Source organism: Tenrec ecaudatus, chromosome 4 (genome assembly GCF_050624435.1).
Source record: "Tenrec ecaudatus isolate mTenEca1 chromosome 4, mTenEca1.hap1, whole genome shotgun sequence".
NCBI lineage: Eukaryota > Metazoa > Chordata > Mammalia > Afrosoricida > Tenrecidae > Tenrec > Tenrec ecaudatus.
The window spans coordinates 90,376,474-90,396,252 of record NC_134533.1 but is presented as its reverse complement, the minus strand read 5'-3'; the positions used below and the strand labels follow the sequence as shown (position 1 = coordinate 90,396,252).

The 19,779-nt window shown below is 39.2% G+C and overlaps 1 protein-coding gene across 3 annotated transcripts in view; it reads left to right on the top strand.

Moving 5' to 3' along the window:
* The window catches only part of SLC36A4 (solute carrier family 36 member 4), a 38,031-nt gene extending 18,636 nt beyond the window's left edge, over positions 1 to 19,395 (top strand). For 2 of the 3 annotated variants that reach the window (XM_075546448.1, XM_075546450.1), the window contains 6 exons: positions 1,460 to 1,544; positions 7,415 to 7,639; positions 9,237 to 9,335; positions 12,146 to 12,315; positions 14,517 to 14,686; positions 16,166 to 19,395. In XM_075546448.1, coding sequence (XP_075402563.1) covers positions 1,460 to 1,544; positions 7,415 to 7,639; positions 9,237 to 9,335; positions 12,146 to 12,315; positions 14,517 to 14,686; positions 16,166 to 16,473 — 1,057 coding nt within the window. In that variant the 3' untranslated portion in view covers positions 16,474 to 19,395. The other variant, XM_075546449.1, reaches the window with a different exon arrangement.
* Positions 19,396 to 19,779: the final 384 nt, after the last annotated feature.

Sequence of the window (19,779 nt, the reverse complement as noted above, 5' to 3'; positions counted from 1 at the left end):
TGCTGTAAAAACTGATGGAAATATCAGCTATTTGAGCTGGTTGACCTTTGTATAACACCTATTAAACTGTCCCTCTAAGAAACCTGTTTATAAGGCACCCTAAGAAGACTAAGGTAGATATGTTACAGAAGTAACATATCTAGTGTACAGCCATCGTCTGGTAGCGGAGACATGTTTAAACAAGCTTTGTGTGAAGTAAACCTGTGCATCTGTGAACTGGTACCGAGCAGCAGTACTTTTGGACTCACCATAGAATGTAGCCTTCCTGAGGGTCTTTAGGATGTTCGCTTGGGTGATGAGCTTCTCAACTTCTCAACGTACCTGATAAGTTGAGTGTGCAGAAGGGGGAAACAAAACCTCATGCCTTAGGGACTTGTCTCCAGAACTCCGCAGGCCCTTCCCCTACCTCAGCCCACAGACAGCGTTTCCTGTTTGCTTGTTTTTCATGAAGAAGAAGGGCTTTCAAAGAGAAATGTCTGGAACGGCTGTGGGTGGGAGACTAGAGAGTGGCTGAAGGCGTAGTAAGAACACCCATAGAGGTCAGTCTTCAGAGAGAGGAGACTTGACTTCAGGATACCAAGGTGACTAGAGACCCCAAATGAGACCTCTGAGGAATTCTGAAGAGCAGATGAGTTACAGCCAGAATGAGGATGACGCAAGACCCTTCCAATTTCAAATGGGACAAGGAGAGTCTATAGATTTTATAGACTAGATTGCTTGACAGCTTGACAAGACATTAGAATGAAAGAAACTAAAAAGAAACAGTCAGTGGCTGCTGTCACAGTCACTGCTCCAAGAACAAATGGAGGACTCTGGCGGTACAGCGCTAACCCAGGTGGACTTGTAGCTTGTTTACCTACCATACGCCAGGAGTGCTAATTTGACTCGCGATATCCCTTCTGTCTTCTGCCGCATTCTTTTTCACAGATTAAAAAGCTCAGGCTGTCTTATTGAAAAAGCCAAAAGAGAAAAAGCCACTGAAAAAAGTCTGGTGGTGTGCTTTGGCCCATGTCCCTAGTGCTCCTTTACTTGAGCAGTGGAGGGCAGGCTCCTCATCTCTGCAAACAACATGAAGCTGTTAGCATAGGAAATAGACTGGGCTGGTCTGGAAGAAGCCTTTCAGAAGTAGAAGATGTGGGCTTAATCTAAAACATGAAATGTCTTAATGAAGGCATTTTTTAAGCAGATACTCACTGTTGCCTCATCAAGTGAATTTCAAAAACAGACAATATTGGGAGCATCTTGGCCTAATAGAACATTTTTGCTCTGTCATAGTTCTAGTGATAAAGGTATTGGCCATAGATGTAGGTCCTTATGGAAAATAAGTCCTTTAAATGTGTTTTAAGCATGCAACCTAGATGACTATAGTATGTTTATAAGCAGTCAGCAAGAGAAATAAAACACGTGGGCATTTCTACAGGCCTTGTTGACACTTACCTTTGTGGGGGTCTCTTTTCAGGAGTGTGGTTGACTTTTTTCTGGTGATAACCCAGCTGGGATTCTGTAGTGTTTATTTTGTCTTCTTAGCGGAAAATGTGAAGCAAGTGAGTATCTTCCTTCAGTTACTGAAGTTCTTTCCCTCTCCTGTCTCTGGCATCCTGTTTTCTAGCCATGTTTGATTATAAAAATGTGTTCTTTTCATAAACGATGTTCCTTTGTACATTTTCCTTTCATCTTCTCTTTTGCAAGTTGGATTTCAGCTATCTTGTTGATTTTATTGTTCTTCATAATATCGGTAACACTTGTTCTTTTCCATCAGAATAAGATATAACGCACTGATTCCTACTTACTTAAAATTTACATCTCAAAACCACACACTCAGGAGTTTGGGGAATCGATGTTTGATATCTGTGTCATGTAAAGACACTGCTTCAGCTAGCAGCCTGAAAAGTAAAATAAAAAGGATGGCATTGCTAAAATGCCATTGTTTAAAGAGATTCGGAGTCAAGAATGTACCATTGTTTGTAGACTTTCTGGGAGTAGAAGCCCACAGCCATGGTGGAGACTGGCCGGTTATCCGAACAAAGACGCAAAGCAGTGAAATCAAAATTCCATCTCTCACAGTCTTTTTTTGTTTTTGTAATTTGTGTATTGTTTTTATTATTCCTAAATTACTCCTGGCTTTTCTTTAATGATTATTTTCAGCAATAACCTTTATCTATTATCTGAATGTGAATAATGAGGGTTATACGAAGTAAAATGGTTTGTGGGTATTTTCATGAAGAATGGTGATATAAATATATTTTCTAAAGAAACTATATTATAAGGCTCTTTTTTATGACTTTATATTTAGATGAAATGTTGACAAACATATTCTATAGAAGCCCAGATAATAAATATTTTCAGCTTCATACGCCATGTGTTCTTTGATACTGCTCAACGTAGCCCTAAGTGATGCACAGGTAAGCGGGCATGGCTAGATCTCAGTGAAGGTTTATCTGCAGAATGGAACGGTGGCCAGGTGCAATAAGTGAGCAGTGTTTGTGTTGAGAGTGTCCGTTCATGCTCTATTCAAGGCACTACTGGAGATTTTTCATGTTTGTAGAGTTTATCTAGTCAACTTCTCTTTTATCAATTATAAAGTTCTCTCAAAGGGTTAGATCCAGTTAGTATTCAGGGTTTGTACTATGTCTGCTCCCCTAGCCCTGCCATCTGGAAAAATTCAGCATTTAGTTTAAATGTCATCAGTTCTGTGATACCTTTCTCTGCCTCTCCTTCTGACCCTTCCCTCTCCTCATTCCTTTCCAGAATAGAATGTATTGATCTTCTTCCGCAGCATTTTAAAGAACAGGCCCAGTCATCCTTAATTAGCATGAATTTAGAAGTTAATTTTCACCACGAAACCACAAACCCCATGAGGGAAGAGGCAACTATGTTTACGTAGCATCTAAGAGTAGCTGGTGTGTTATAGGTCTCAGAATGGTTATTGCATTGGCAGAGAAATGAATCCATTAAACCTGGAGGCCTACTTAGCCAACTGACTGGAAGAGATCCATATCTGGACCCATTTTAAAGAAAGGTAACCCAACCGAACGCTCAAACTGTGGAACAATATCGCTGTTAGCACACGCCAGGAACATTTTGCTGAAGACCAACAACAGTTGCAGCAGTCCGTTGACAGGGAGCTTCCGCAGGCTCCGGCAGGCTTCTGAAGAGGACGTGGAAGAAGGGTTATCAGTGCTGATGTCAGATGGACCTTAACTGAAAGCAAAGAATACCAGAAAGATGTTTATTTGTGTTTCATTGACTATGCAAAGGTATTCTGCTGTGAGGATCATAATAAACTATGGCTGTCCTTTAGGAGACTAGGAATGCCGGGACATTACCCTTGGTTCATGCGGAAGCTATACAAAGGAATACTGCATGGTTTAAACTCGGGAAAGGTGTGTGTCAGGATTGTATTCTCTCCTCATGTTTATTAATGTGTATGCAGAACAAATAATAGGAGAAGCTGGACTCACAGCCTGTGATATGCAGATGACACAACCTTGCTTGCTGAAAATGAGGACTTGAAGTACTTGCTGCTGAAGATCAAGGATTGCGGCCTTCAGTGTGGATGACCACTCAATATAAAGAAGACTCAGATCCTCACCACTGGACCAATAGGGAACATCATCGCGATAAATGGAGAAAAGGTTGAAGTGGTCAAGGATTCTGACTTGCTTGGATCCCTACTCAGTGCTCATGGAAGCAGCAGTCAAGGTAAACCAGCTGCAAAAGACCTTTTTAGAGTATTGAGGCGCAGGATTTTGCTTTGAAGCTGAAGGTCTGCCTGACCTCAAACATGGCAGACAAGAATTGAGAAGTGTTTGAGCAAGGTTGAGGTCGACAAGAAACCCGAACAGAAGAGTGAAAGCCATCCAGACAACAAAATTGATCGAGTACTTGTTCAATAAACCAGGTACAGGGCTGTTTAAAAAAAAAAATACTACAGAGCTTCGAAAGAAACAATCCCTCCAGGTTGTTAGTTGCCATTGAGTCAGTTCCAACCCACAGCAACCTGATGCACTGCGGAGCGAAGCACAGACTGGTCCTGCGCCATCCTCACAAGCATCCCTATGCTGAGCCCACTATCGCAGCCACGGCGTCTGTCCATCTCCTTCACGACTTCTCCTGACCACATGTCCATAGCACGGAGGACAGAGTCTCGCCATCCTTGCCTGCCCTTTAGGCAGTCCCTGGTACTTTCCATGTTCTTCTCTAGCACGGTTCAAATGCATCAATTCTTCGTCAGTCTTCTTTAGTCCATGTCCACCTTTCACATGTGTTAATTGTTCATCCCTCGACAGAATGTTGTTTGTTTTAGTTTGTGTTTGTATGTTTGTGTATGTCATATAGAGTAGGTAAAATGGATGGACGAAATGTCTGTGTTACGATTGGTGACTTTTCCTGTGAAATATTATCAGTTGCTTTCAAAGTTGAGGGAAAAAATGCCTACCAAGCCACATAGAAAAAGAGGTGCAGTTCGCGCTTAAGGAAGTCCGCATCATCTGGACACAGAAGGCAGACAGTCTCCTGTGCTGGGTGAGAGCAGAGGCTTCCTCCCACTGCAGAATTCAGGGCTTAGTCACCAGGCAGACATGGAAGCCTGCTTTGTAGCTGCTGCACGGGATTGCTGGGCCGCATCAAGCCACCAGGCAAGTGCAAAGAGAACTGGAAACTAATGTCCCTACAGTCATAGCCCATCTTTCTTCTAGAAGCTTCTGTCTTTGCTCACACTGCAAGACACTCTAGGAACATTAACTGGGTAAAATGGTGCCTATGGCTGTGGGGATGGGATATTACAGTAAAGGAAGAAAATGTACTGGTGTCACATCATAGCCTTTAGTGTCTGGAGATACGAGTTTAAGCACATGTTCTGTCAGGTTTAACTTAAAACATTGGGAAAGACAAAACCAAACTCACTGCCATCAAGTCGGTTCTCAGTCACGGCGGCCCTGGAGCACAGGTGTAACTGCCCCTCTGGGTTTCCTAGACTGGAACGAACTCTGCGAGAGTGGAAAGAGCTGTTACTTGTCTGTCTCCTGCTGAGCGGCTGATAGGTTCGAATAACCGACCTTTGCATATCCACTACGCCATCCCCTTACCCCACTTAATCCTCAGCTTCCTCATTTGTAAAATGGGTCTAATAACAAATCTCCCCTCGTTCATCTTGAAGGTATTTTAAAGCTCATCTGACCAAAACTTTGTGAAATCATTTGTAAAATGTAAAACAGTATATAAATGTAGGGTACTATGACTCTAAATTTGCCGTCGGATTTGCTAAAGAATATAATCTACCTTTGGAATGATAACCATTTAAATAACTGAATCAATCAAAAGTAAATAAATAGGGGGTTTTAGTAAGTTTGAGCTCTCAGTGGAATTTAGTAATTTTATTTTATAACATTTATTTCAGTGTTTTACATTTTGGTAAACATGTGAGCTCATAGGAAGTCCTATTAGATAGCCAATCTTTGTCTCTAGAGGGCGCCAAAGGACTCAAATGTTTACCTGAATCTTGCCCTAGGTATGTATCTACATCTTTATTTTACTGTATTTTTTAATCCTGAGAATTTTATACATATCCTTCTGTCAAAGAATATTAAGATAATGTGAGGTCCTTGTGATAGAATTACATTGCACAATAGCTGAAAATTCACTATTTTGCAAATTGATTCTGGAACTGCTTCGCTTCCTGCCAGGAATCCTTGCTAGAGCTCAACTTAATAGTGGTCTGATTTAATTGTTTTTGATTGTCTTTGATCAGAAGTTCATGGCTCTACATAGTTTCATTATTGAGAAATTACATCAATGAATAAAACATGTTCTTAAAAGCCAAAATTGATGAATTATTTTGTTTTCTATTTCAAAATTCAAAAAGAAAAAATTTTAAAATGATGGCAAATATGTTTTATGTTTTAAAATGAGTCCTGGTGTTACTTGAGAGTTTCTTAATCCAGGATGGGTTATAATTTGCCTTCATAGCTCCCTCTGTTTATGAGCAGTTACCTGCAGCCTAAGATGATGTGTACATCTGCACCACCACTGATAGTCCTTTCCTTGGATTTTTAAGTTTAAAATTAATAGGGACACTTGAATTGTTCATCATATCAGAATTTTGTCGGCCTTTCGGAGGTCAAGCTAAATATGTGTAGAAAGCTGGCAGAGGAGGACTGATGGCTTCCCGGGCCAGGCCCCGTTTAGGGCTAAAATGTAGCTGTTAGAAGCTAGAATTTGTATCCTCAGACTTGCATTTGAATTCTAGAACCACCCCTTACTGGCTCGATAGTGCGTAAGCGATTTACCTTCTCTAAACCTCAATTATACATTGTAATTACTAACCCCAGACTGCCCCAGAGTGGTGGCGTGAGGATTAAATGAGATGTTGCATCTAAGGCAGTATTTGTTGCATATAACATAATATCTGGTATATAGAAAAAATTTTTTAATGCTAGCTACTTTTATTATAGGGTTTGGTTCTTAGGAACTTGTATGCCCAGAAACTTGGTAATGTCTGGTTACTCAAAAGAGGCTACAGTGTTTGGGGGGAGAGGGAAATAGGTTTTCACTGGTATTTAAATTTCAGCATGATTTTCCCTCTATTGTAAAATTTTAAGGTTGTTTTTATTGTCCTCTATAATTTCATTTTTATTTGAGTAAACTAGATTTATGACTAATTTACTCAGAGACCATTTTAGTTAAATAGCCCTGATGAGTCATTATATCTCTTAAAAATTGGAATTGGGTTATAAACTGGCTAAATATGCTGACAATAGATGAGTATAACAGGTGAAATTTGTTTATCTTATGGGAACTTTTTGATATAGAAAAAAAAATTGTTTACTACTTAGCATGTAACCATGCATGAACCTACCGAATCAGTAATATTATTTTCACTTGTGATGATAATTTATTTAAAATTTGTTCTATAAAACACATTTGAAGTTAGGCCATCATTTTAAATTTTTATTTTCAATTCAGTGCTTTTCTAAGAGGTGCTTAGAACTTGTTTATTACTCTGAGGAAAATAAGTTAAAGTAGAATATCCAAAATTGCCACTTTAGATAAGTATGCTTCCAATTTCAATGATTTCAAAAGATGATTGCCAGGGCCATGAGCTAGATGGATAACCATGAACTTAAAAAAATAAACAAGGAAACCCATCATCATACTTTTCTAATCAAATTTATTTTCACATCAAAAAATAAGTTATTTTGCAAGGAAAATAAATATATATTTATAAAATCTAAAGGTAATTAAAGTAAGATAATATATATGTTTTCAGGAAGCCAGAACTTTGGAAAGTAGAAATAATTTTTTTTGGATTGAAAATTGTATCATGAATTTATCATATAATGTGTAGATCACAATATTCTTTAGACTTTGATGAAAGTTTTTTCTTCTTTCTTATTCTCCCAATATTCCTCTGCAGATTCATGAAGGCTTCCTGGAGAGGAAAATGTTGGCTTCAAACAGTACCAGTGTACCGCACTCATGTGAGAGAGGTGTTGACCTGAGGATATATATGCTTTGCTTTCTCCCATTCCTAACCCTTTTGGTCTTCATTCGGGACTTAAAGAATCTGTTTGTGCTTTCATTCCTTGCCAACATTTCCATGGCCATCAGTCTTGTGATAATTTACCAGTATGTCATTCGGGTAAGTATAATATGTATTAAGCTGAAAATCATGTTTGTTTGTTTTTATATTAGTAAAAGTTGTGTTTGCTTTGGAGGTAAAAGTAATGATATGTAAAGACTTCTACTTACTATCTGGTACATAGTAGCTGGGCCAGTAACTGCTGCTTTCCTGGTGAGAGGTGGTGCTGTAATGGAAGAGTGTTTGGCAGAGAGATTGATAACACAGGCTTTGTGAGTGTCTCAGGAAATAGTAGTGTCTCCCTACGATAGTTGTGAGTTTTAGGATTGTGCTGTTGGTACAATAGCTAACACGAAACAATGAGCTCATTCATTGTCTTTATTCCAAGAAACTAGCATAACAGTTCCATAATTGTCTTTCAGTGTGCTGCCACCATGTCAATCCACCTCCACTACACAGATTGCAACCTCTTTATGTGAAGCACAGCGCATAGCAGTCTTAACTGATTCGGGTTGTTTATAGTGTGGGGGGCTGTAAGCTGGTTTCCCTAGAAGAATATGTTGATGGGCTGCAGGGAATCTGCAGCTTCATTAAAGTTGCCTGTAAGGTTTAATATTTCCATATACACATATGCATTCCTGCTCCCTTCAAGGGGGAAGTGACCCCCCCAAAAGCGTGGACATCCTTATCCCCTTCTCTCCTGAGCCAGTCCATCTGACGTGCTGCTGGCAAAGCAATGGTCTTACAATCCCTGCATTCAGACTCACTCATGGTGGACCTTTGGTCTTCCCCGTGGCCTGCATCCAAATTCCAGAGCCTCCAGTCGTTCTCCTTTTGCATATAGATTTGTTTCTTTCTTTTCAATTAAAAAAGTTGGTCATTTTGAGTGGGAAGTTTTTATATTTTAAAGCCAGCTCCATCACTTTTTAGTGTTTTTACAATAAGCATATTATATTTTTACTCTTCTGTAACATGAGGATAATAATCCTTCATTATTAATTCTAACTCAAAGTTGTCACGAGGGTTAAATAAAATAAAAAGTGTATAATGTTTTCAGTAGATTATGAATTGGGGGAGGGCATGTTCTATATGAATTAGGAAATCTTAATCCCCCCCCCCTTAAGATAAAATATAAAATCTTTAGGAAGTAGGGAAGTAACAGAGTGGGGATAATTGTAGCTTTCTCTGGTGGGGATTATTGCATATTGCACCAGTGACAGTCCTTAAATGGGTAGAGTTTTGCCAGAATTGAGAAAAAAAAGTCTTAAAGGCCTGAAAGGGCCATGCAGATGGAGTGGAGACTGAGTTGCTGCTGGGCAGGAGCAGCAGTGTAAGTCGTGTGTGCTTACATGTGTCCCTTGTAGCAGGAACCATTTACCCAGCGTGCGCAGCCTTGAAGGAGGAAACAGGTCATGGGGAGCATTTGACTCAGCTGGAATGTGTGGCCAGTCATGAGGGAAACTATTGCTTTTGGCAGCAAATCCTAACAACGTGGCTACATGTAACACAGGGTGCTTACTATGTGTATTAAAAAGGATTATTCACCTTTATAACATGCATTTTCTGTTGTGAAGCTCAGAAGTATGCGGTTTTGCTTTCTTTCTAAATTCTTTAAAATCAGTAAAGGTGAAACCTGTCTTTTCCTTTGATTCTGCAGAATATGCCAGATACTCACAATCTTCCAGTAGTGGCTGGGTGGAAGAAATACCCACTGTTTTTTGGAACTGCCGTGTTTGCTTTTGAAGGCATAGGAGTGGTAAGGGCTTAGTCTTCATTATTCTTTTTAATTTTAAGTAAGCAAAAAATAGCCAGACTCAATATCTTGTATGTTTTCCTTTTCCTCTTTTGTTGTCAGTTTTTGTATTTCTAGAGCGTGATTTGCATTTGTTTTTTCTACTAACCAAGAGCTTAATCTCAGACACATCACTGACATGCTCTAATTCTCATCTTCTTTATTTCAAAATGGAAAAATTAGACTTGCTGATTTTTGTGTGGAAATTTTCAAACACTTACAAAAGTCTGAAGAATAGCTCCTGTGTACACACCATCCTGCTTCAATAAATCATCCCCTCCTGGCCAGTTTGTGCTCTATCTAAGCTACCCCACACAACTCCAGATTATATTCAAGCATGAACCAAACACCATGCTTAGTACTCGCAATGATTTCCCGATGTGTACTGAAAGTGTTAGAAAATCAGTTCCATAAAAGAGTAAGCCTTCTCCATTTAGAGTTTTGGGGCTCATGTTTGCTTTGATAAAGGAAGCTATCCTAGAGCTCAGACCAAGAGATACAGGTGTGCTGAGCATCTGGGGATCACCATTCCAGACGTTTCCAGGTTATCGCAAGCCTCTGTTTTGTAGATTGGAGGGAAACAGAACACTGCTGTTTTCTCAGCTCCAAAGCTGTGTTCTTAATCTGATGTTTGGTGTGGGAACAGAAACACTTATAAACATTTATTTATTTGACCCTCAGACAAAATCGATCTCCAGGGTAATTTTATACCACTTTATTTACTTGCACTTCTGTTCTCTCTGCATTCTCCTTCAGAGAGCTGACAAATCCGCAGGTCTCCGTATCTCATGATCAGTGTCGCAGAGGGAACTGCAGTTTCCCCCTCTGCCTTTAACTAGGGAGCCTCTAGTCAATTACTGGGCATCGTTTTCTTGACATCTCAAGTTCATCACATCCAAAGTCAGACCTGGTCTTTCTCATCCCAATCCCAGCTGTACTTCCTCTTTTCTGCTTTTCTCAGTTTTCTTTCAGTCACTTGAGCTTGAAATTAGAGATACTTCTTTTTACTCTGCTCTTGGTCCCTGTTCCAATCGGTAATTAAAGCATGCTCTCTTGGTATTTCATGTCTGAACTGTATCCAAACACCCCAGTTGTCCTCTGCTCATGTTATTGCTTCCATGTGGAGTGACTTACCTGAAAATGAGGAAATTATTAGTGTATTATCTTTTGAGCTTGTGCAGACTGTGATTGGCTTTAGATCATGCTTGCACTCCGAAAGCACTCAGTAAATATTTGCTACTATTATTGATTAGTGTTTTCAACTTCATGGACAAACTCTAGTAAAAAAAAAACAACTCTGATTATGTTTCTTCAAAAACCTTTTAATTAGCCTTCTCTTATTTTGTTTAAAGATTCCCTTTTAAAAAATAATGAAAATCATCTATTAATGCATCTGGAGTTGATAGGCAGTATATACAGATGCACAGATACAGAAATAGCGGTGGGGATGTGTAAATATGCATGGGCTAATGTATACATGACATCCCCTAGCTTGTGTGCTGAGAGGGCATACAAGCAGTGCGAAGCCAGCAACAAATAAAACTAGTACCCTGACCTGGACATCTCAACACCGTCCTCCCATAGAGAGGACCAGGGTTCTGGAGAAATGCTGATTCTAGGTTTGAAGCAGGGACAGACGTTCAAGGTAAGCCTGCGTGTCTTGTAGTGCCAGAAAGTACCGCAGGGAAGTACTCAGCAAAAGGATGAAGACACGTGAAAAGACACAAGAGCCAAATTGACAATTCACAAAGGCCAAAGCTGGAACCGAAGGAGCACAAAATAAATAAATAGTATCTCATTATGTCCTCAAGGATAAAAAATATCCATGAGTCCAAATAGATAAATGGCTCAGTGGGTAAATGAACGGGCAGGAATTTCAAGGACTTCATATACACACTCCCCCTTTCCAGGGGCTGTAGTTTAACCCTGTTAGTCACTGAGGGAGTTCAGTTTAGGGCTCTGCTTCCCAGCAGAGAATGAGATGGAGGGGGATAAAAGGAACTTCACAACGAGAAGCCTGGCAAGTGCTGTTCTAACCAGTCGACCAAGAGTGAAAGCAGATCAGTCATTTTTATAGCATATGTGATGAGAAAGGCCCTCCACCAAGATATATTCTTCCCCACAGCCCAAAATCCCAGTCTACTCCAGACTGACTCAAAGAAAGGGTCATTTTACAAAATGCCCAACCAGTACTCTGGAAGAAATTCAGCCGATGCACAAGGAGAGATTTAGCAAAGGTCACAGCCTGGAGGAAGGAGCTTAGGGACAAGGTAACCAAATCTGATGCAGTGTTCTGAAACCAGTGGGTTTCCAAAGAACAACAAAGGAGATTAGTGTAAGAAGAAAAGAATCCAATCAAGTGGGAAGTTCCGTTAACAGCGATGTGCCAGTTGTTGGAACATGTGCATCACGGTTGGAGCAGAGGAACTGGTCAGTGGCACGTGGGGCCTCCGTGTTGTCTTGTACAACTCTCTCTAACTGTCAAATTATTCTAAAATAAAGTTGACTTCAAACGAAATGATGGGAAAATGTATTAGCTAAGATCCATTTCAAGTTGCTTTATTTGAAGGATTAAAAGTACATAGTTTTAAAAGCTATATAGCATATAGAAAAATATTTCAACAACTATGTGTTGTTATTTTAAAGGAAAAACGATTTACTTGTAAGCTACAGAAAAGCCAATTGTATCATTGAAGACTCTAAGTTTTTTTATTTACTTCAATTACATATAGTATCATGTTCTCTTTAAAAAGTTCATTGCATTCTCGTCTTAGGTCCTTCCATTGGAAAACCAAATGAAAGAATCCAAACGCTTCCCCCAAGCATTGAACATTGGTATGGGAATCGTTACAACTTTGTACATAACACTAGCAACCTTAGGATACATGTGTTTCCAGGATACAATCAAAGGCAGCATAACTTTAAATCTTCCTCACGATATGTGGTAGGTGAATGAGTTTGTTAATGTTTTTATGATTATAATTGACCAATACTTTAAGATAGAAATGCATTCTTATATTTATGGTTTAATGTTATATTGTTACTATAATTTATTTTTATAACAGAATCTTTTCGTCATCTTCCGAGGAGACCATTTGTGAATTCACAGATCCTTGTTTGATTTTGTAAAAGATACGTTAAAAATTGTAGTATGCCCAATTTGAGTGAAGTAGAGGGATAAAACTTGGACATTTTTTTAATATGGATGAATTTGATAAAAAATAAAAAAATTAATGTTTGTTGCCAAAACAAAACTACATACTGTAGTTTTCCCAATAATATACCTCATGGTTTGTTATCATCATTATTTTACTGGTAAGGAAAATATGTACCTTAAGGCCTTTTAGAAAAGAGATGGGGCACATAAATAAGTAAGATAAAGTGGTGCATTTACTGTTCTCTTGAATATGAGAATCTCCTGCCAAGTGAATATGAGACTCCTTTGCCAAGTGAAGGACCATGTAGGATTTTCCCTTCTGCCGGAGGCTATTGGTCTTTGGGAATTTAAGAAAAAAGTTCACAGTGATTACCATGTGGACTGACTTCCCTACTTACAAATGGAACTCCTTAGTGTGGGTGGATGGGAAGAATGGCTGTTTCTCTAACGGCAGGCAGCTCTGTTTGCTGCTTAGATAGACACCTGGGAAACCTTTGGTGTCTCACCAGACTGGTGACTACTGGCAGCAACTAATAGTGTCTTCTGACCCGCCTCCTGAAGAAGGTCGTCTCCTGTTCCTTCACCATTCGAATCCTGGGCCTGTCTGGGGCCTGTGTGGGCTACAGAAGGTCCTGGCACAAATATAGGTCGGAAGTCGTTTATGGCAGGTCATTCCTAGGAGAGGGTCTTGGTTGCACACAGCACACACATATGTTGTACTTGCCTTTGTAGTTTTACTTTAGATATGGTATATTTTATTAATTTACTTTAAGATTTATAAATTTTTCCAATATATAAATTTGATTCAAGGTGGGACAGACTGGGGGGGTTGGAGAAGGAGCTGTTCGATACCAAGGGCCCAAGAGAAAGTAAATTTTTAGTAAATAATAATGGCAACATATGTACAAATATGCTTGATACAATTGATGTAGGGATTATAAGAGCTTGAAGAGCCCCCAATAAAATAATCTTTTAATAAAAAAACAAAGAGAAAGAAAAAGATGACACATGACAAAGTAGTTAACAATTGCTCATCATGTGTTTCATTAACTCATATTTTAGGGTCTCTATGATTCAGAACCGACTCAATGACACCTGACTATAACAACATAGTTGATTATCAAGTTTCAGTTCTTTCAAATGTACTTTTAAAAAATAAATAGTATAAGTATTGATAACATGCACTAGAACCTTACATAGCTAATATAAAACAGACTAAATAGGATTGTGAAATTATGTAAAGTCTATACAAAGCAGTGTGGTGTTTTCTCAAATAACTAAAGATGCAACTATCATATGAATCAGCAATCCTACTGCTAGTGATCTACCCAAGAGGCTTGAAAATAGGGACCCACAGATAACTTACACACCAGATTTATTTGCATAGCCAAAAGGTGGAAATGTATCCTTCAACAGATGAATGTACAAACAAAATGTGGTTTTTACCTATCAAAGCCATTGCCAGCAAGTGCAGTCTAATTCACAGCTACCCTATAGGACAGAGTAGAGGTTCCCTGGGGGTTCCAAGACTACCTGTACAGAGTAGACGGCCACACCAGTCCCTGCAGAGCGTAACAACCAGTCACCAGCACTTTTCTTCTATAGTACAATCAAATATATATATATATATATCCCCCTCTAAATCTTACAGTATCTGCTGTACTCCCTCAACCACATTTTTGTTATCCCCTTTGGGGAGGTAATACATCCATCATTGCTATCAGTTCCCCCTTTCTCCCCTTTCCCCCTGCCCTCCCTGTACCCTCATGGTATTGCTACTCCTGTTACTGGTTCTGAGGGTTTGTTTACCTGTCCTGGAATCCGTGTGTCAGAAGCACTTATCTATACCAATGTACACATTCTCTAAACCAACATTTTAAATGAAATGTAAATTTTTCTCTTGGGTTTCTCATCTATCTTAAAAAATAAAAAAGGATGATAGCTAGAGTAATATCAAGAATGACTAAATTTTTATTTTTTTATTACAGGTTATATCAAGCAGTGAAAATTTTATATTCCTTTGGCATATTTGTGACATATTCGATTCAGTTCTATGTTCCAGCAGAGATCCTTATTCCTGGGACCACATCCAGATTTCATGCTAAATGGAAGCAAATCTGTGAATTAGGGATTAGGTCCATTTTGGTTATTATGACTTGTAAGTATCACTATTTAAATATGTACTGTGAAATATGGATGATAATACTTTTATGGTTAAATTTCTACTTAAAATGTATATTTTAATATTTACAAAATAATTTTATTCACCTAGCCAGGATACCTTTTTGGGTTAAAACTCATTTGTTCTACATCTGTTCAAGAAAAAACATAAATCAGATCCTGAGACACTTAGAAACACCAACTTTAATTATTTTGAAAATGCATTAGTAATGCTCAATATACAAGTATATATTTAGATTAGTTATGTAGTGGGCCCATTACATAGTTGATATGCATTTTATTCTGGTTGCCGTATTGCGTTTACATGCTTAGCAGCTGGACAGGACATGGCCCTGCAGGTGAACTGCGAGGCTCCGTGTGTGCTAGCAAACATGACTCTGCCGGGTCGTGTAGGCCGAGAAGACCGGGAGCGGCACACGGTGCCGCACGGTAGTTCGTGGTAGAGTCGCTCGTGCGGGAAGAGCACCAGTCGTCATTGGTGTGATTCGAGTGAATGTGGGTGCTCCCACTGTTTCCTTGGTGAGACCGTAACAAAAAGTATCCCTGCGCACACCCTCTCACTGCAACGGGACGTAAAATACCCCCCTACCCCCACAGCTCTCTCTCTCTCTTTAATCAGAGGGAGCTTTCTGCCCTAAGGATCTATCTTTTTCTTGAGAATATTGCTTTGAGAAATAGTAGATGAGCTTAACTGGTACCTAATAGGCATTCGTAAGTGACTGCATGTGCCTGACTCAGGACTCTGTGTTCAGGAACCTCATGATGAGTATATCTGCATTTTAGTTTTTCATGTTTGAATGGCTTAAAGTAGATATACCTCTCTTCATTTGAATACAAACAGTATTATCAAATAATCTACCTCAACATTTTTTTTCTTTTAAGCTAGGAAATCTTTATTGGTTGTATAAAATTTACAAGGTGAATTGATCTAATTGTAATTATACGTTATGCTTTAGAAGGTTTTGACAAGTGAAATGTTAAGGTCTAAGTTCTGTAATATTCTTCCACGTGGGTTTCCAGCATTTCACGTAATGCAGTGTACCCCGACCCCTAGATGACGGGTCTAGTCGGACTTATCTGGCCTCCTTTTCATGAATAGATGAGATCTATGAGTCGACGAGACACAGCTCCAGAAAATAGATAAGTTTAGTGAATTTTTAAACATCTTCCTTGTGTTCGAGAGTTGGGAAATAAATGATTCAAATTTCTGTACCCGGTATTTCTCAGCAAATAATTAAAAGTCAATCAGATAGGAGCTCTGTAGAGGAGTCAGAATGCCAGAAATGTCACTTGTTGCCTTTTTTTCTTTTGTTTTTGTTCAAAAAGTATGGCATATTTTCCCACAGGCATAGCTTTATCAGTGCAGTCTTAGCGTGTTTGTATTGAAAGGGCTCACCTTTGCTATGTTAGTAGCAGCTGTTTGAGCAGTCCGTCCGTCCGTCCGTCCATGCTGCAGGTGCGGTAGCCATTCTGATCCCTCGCTTGGACATCGTGATCTCCTTCGTCGGCGCCGTGAGCAGCAGCGCCTTGGCTCTGATCCTGCCCCCTCTGGTTGAGATTCTCACTTTTTCAAAGGAACACTACAATATATGGATGGTCCTAAAGAATATTTCCATCGCATTCATCGGAGTCGTTGGCTTCCTGTTGGGTACTTACGTCACTGTTGAAGAAATTATCTATCCCGCCCCCAAAGTCATAGCCAGTGCTCCACCAACTCTCTCTTTAAATTTGAATACAACATGTTTGACAGCTGGTTGGAAATAGTGGAAGAAGAATGATGAGTCTTCTACTTTTACCTTAATTCTGAAAATGATTGAAATAAGAACTTGGAGAATACATTGTTATATACTTAGAACCAAACTTTGTTTGCTATGTCGGCAGTAAACTGTAATTCTTTGCCCATATTGGTAAACCGTGACAGATCCTTTGTTTTAACGATTACAATAATTTCAAGCAATTTATGTTGGACATTGACCCCGCCCCAAAAAAGTCAAATGGAACAAAAATAAAGCACAGCAAGGCTTCTACTATTCTTCTCAACCAGAAAGACTTCAGTCAGATTTATCTCTCACACCCCACTCCTCCTTTTCTATACCCGGTTGAGAGAGCAAGGCAACAATAAGAACGAAAAGACATAGGTCATGTTTCTCCAGACCATCCAAATGTTGTGTATAATTTTAAAATGCCCTGGTTATGTTTATGTTAGCCAGATACTTAGGATTGGTCAGTAGAAGTATGGAACATTCCCATTAACCGGAACATAAGCAGACAGAAACGGAACCTCACTGCCATGGAGTGGATGCTGACTCCTACTGACTCCAGCATCCGCATCAGAATATTTCCAAAGCCAGAATATGGTCTTTCAGCCTTGCCACGCTAATCTGGAGGCACTGAGGCAGAGTTCTGACGTAGGGGTTGGAAAGGACTCCGTAGGTAGCCCAGTACAATTTTCTTATTTTAAGGCTGCACAGCTCTGAGGTCAAGAGAACCTTGATTTTGACTCTGGCTCTGGGGCTTTTTTGTGTTTTCACATCACATCTCAGAAAAAGAATAAATTATGTTCAGATTAATTTTAATACTGAGTCTGCTTGCTGGTGTGTTCATGCTTCGAAGGTAGGAACTCTTGGAAGCCAGCCCTTTGACCATAGAAACCTCAGCGGGGATAGGCAGTGCGCGTCCGAGCCGGCGGGGCTGCTCTGCGGCGGGGCGTGCACAGCTGCATTGTTTGTGGCGTGGGCTTTCCTTCACGTGTTGTCCCTTCCCTGGATTTTGTACATGCCATTTTTTTTAATGACTAGAAAATAAGAAACTAACAAAATACAGGTTTTATGGTTCTTAACTCTGGGCAATTCCAGCCCTGTGACTGTGTCTATCGTAGCCTCTTACTGAACTGATGGTCAGAATACCGAGCCATGAAGGGATTCACACTTAGGAAGAATCGAGACAACTGTCTGCTAAATGCCACCACACTCGTCTTCCCCAGAAAGCACTTCCTGTTACTCTCTGTTCTCCAGACGCATTTATTTATAGAAACTAAAGACTTTCTGTGAACTTGGGAGAGGGAAATTATTTAATTAAAGATCTTAAAGATAGCATTTTCTCCTGATGAAATTTTCTTTTTCAATTTAAAACGTTGCTAACTTTCCATCTGGATGGTGGCACTCCCTGATCCTGGATGTGGCGCCGTTGCCAAGACCTTGGTAATGCGGCCCAGTCGGTATTTGTACATGTTTTCTAAGTGGTCACTTAGCACGAGTGTTTTTTGCTTACATCATTAACTTATAGAGTACAATCCTAAAGATGTTTTAGCTTTATTTTGTACATTTTAAAGTATTTTTACATTGGGAATCACAAGTAATATTTGGGATATTTATGTTAAATATGTTATATTGAGTTTCTAGTCCTACTAAGAGGATGTAGAAATTAAAGCGGGAAAAATGACCTTTATTTAAATTCATGCTATACAATCCTGAATTTAAGAATAAATGAAGTGTTTTTATCTTTAACCACTGTGTAATTGAAAGTAGTAGATGTTTGTCATCTATCAACAGAAAACATTTAAGATCATACGTGCTGTTTTATTTTTATATTTTAATAGGAGGCCTATTTTCATTATGGAATTCATAAAATGCAGTGGAGTTTTGAATAGTTGACTATAGCAATGAATTATTTTAAATCAGCACGAGTGCATGTTGACACCTTGTAAGCTGACTTTCTGATACCATGCACGTCCACTAAGTCAACATCCAGCCCTAAATCCACGGAATCAGCCGGTACTTGAAGTACAGAAGGAAGTGTGAGATACAGAAAGGAGAAGTGACTAAAAGTAAAAAAATATATTTAAGACACACTACTTAAATGTAAAGTATAAATACACTCATATTTAAAGACACTTGTAAGATAGGTATATTTTATTTGCAAAAATCAGTCATTTATTTCCTCCGAAAATTTATTTTAACAAGTCTCAAAGTTTTTTTGTTTTGTTTTGCTTTGGAAAAACAAAAGCGATGGCCCTTGCCAAATTCCCATGGGATCTCTGGTCTGTCACCCACTGGCAAAGGACGCCCTCCGCGTTTCCGTCAGCACCTAAGCTAACCCGCTGTCTGAGAGCTCATGTGCCAGGGGGGCGCGGGAAGGAGACCCGAGGAAAGTTTTGCTTACCTCTGATTAGGTCTGCTGGTTCTCAGAAAGGGTTCACCGGAATAGAGGTGATTTGTTACACACGGTTCTCAAACATTTTTCATCAGGGCATCTTTGTCCCCCACTGCCAGATTTCTTTGCAACTAAAGAAATGAGAATTGGAGTGTTTTGGCATATTTTAAAAAGTTTTATTGGTACATAATCTACATATACAACTCAATTGTTCAATCGTATCAAGGAAAGTTGGACCGCCTTGATTGATATATTTATACATAAGAGCTGTCCCTAGCTGTGGCAAAGCCAGGCCTGACTAAGCTTAGCAGTGAGTGACAGTTCTCTACAGAGTCCGAGTTCACTGTATGAACCCGAAGTAGGTCCTGGCCTTAGGCCTCTTTCTTCCTGTCAAGGGGAAGAAACATGGGATACAGTTGATGGAAATTCTAAATAATATTACTAAAGTTAATAATAGAGACTGGGTACATATGTGTTAAGGATTAAAATAAAAACTATTGATAATGTTTAAAAAATAAATCTATTTTGATCTTTTGTCTTGACTAACTGATTAATTTAAAAACCAAACTTTGATCTAAAAGGTAAGGCAAGCTACCTCCTGACATTAAATGGCTGGTTGCGATTGTTAACACCTCAGCATTATTACCACTGAACTTGTTTCTGCCAATGGAACTGGTTAGGCTAAAAGGCTTTCTGAACATGGTTGGTTTTGTCTCAGAAGATAAGCAAAGGTGCTTGGGAAATAGTTAAAAATACTTGATTGCCCCTATGTGACAAATCAAATGACACGCCTTCTGACTGTTAAACTTTCATTTTAAAATGATCCAGTTGGCACGTCCCAACATACACTGTTATGTGAACTACGTATTTTCTACTTAAATTGGGTTCAAGAAAATGATATGCTGAAAAAAAGTTACA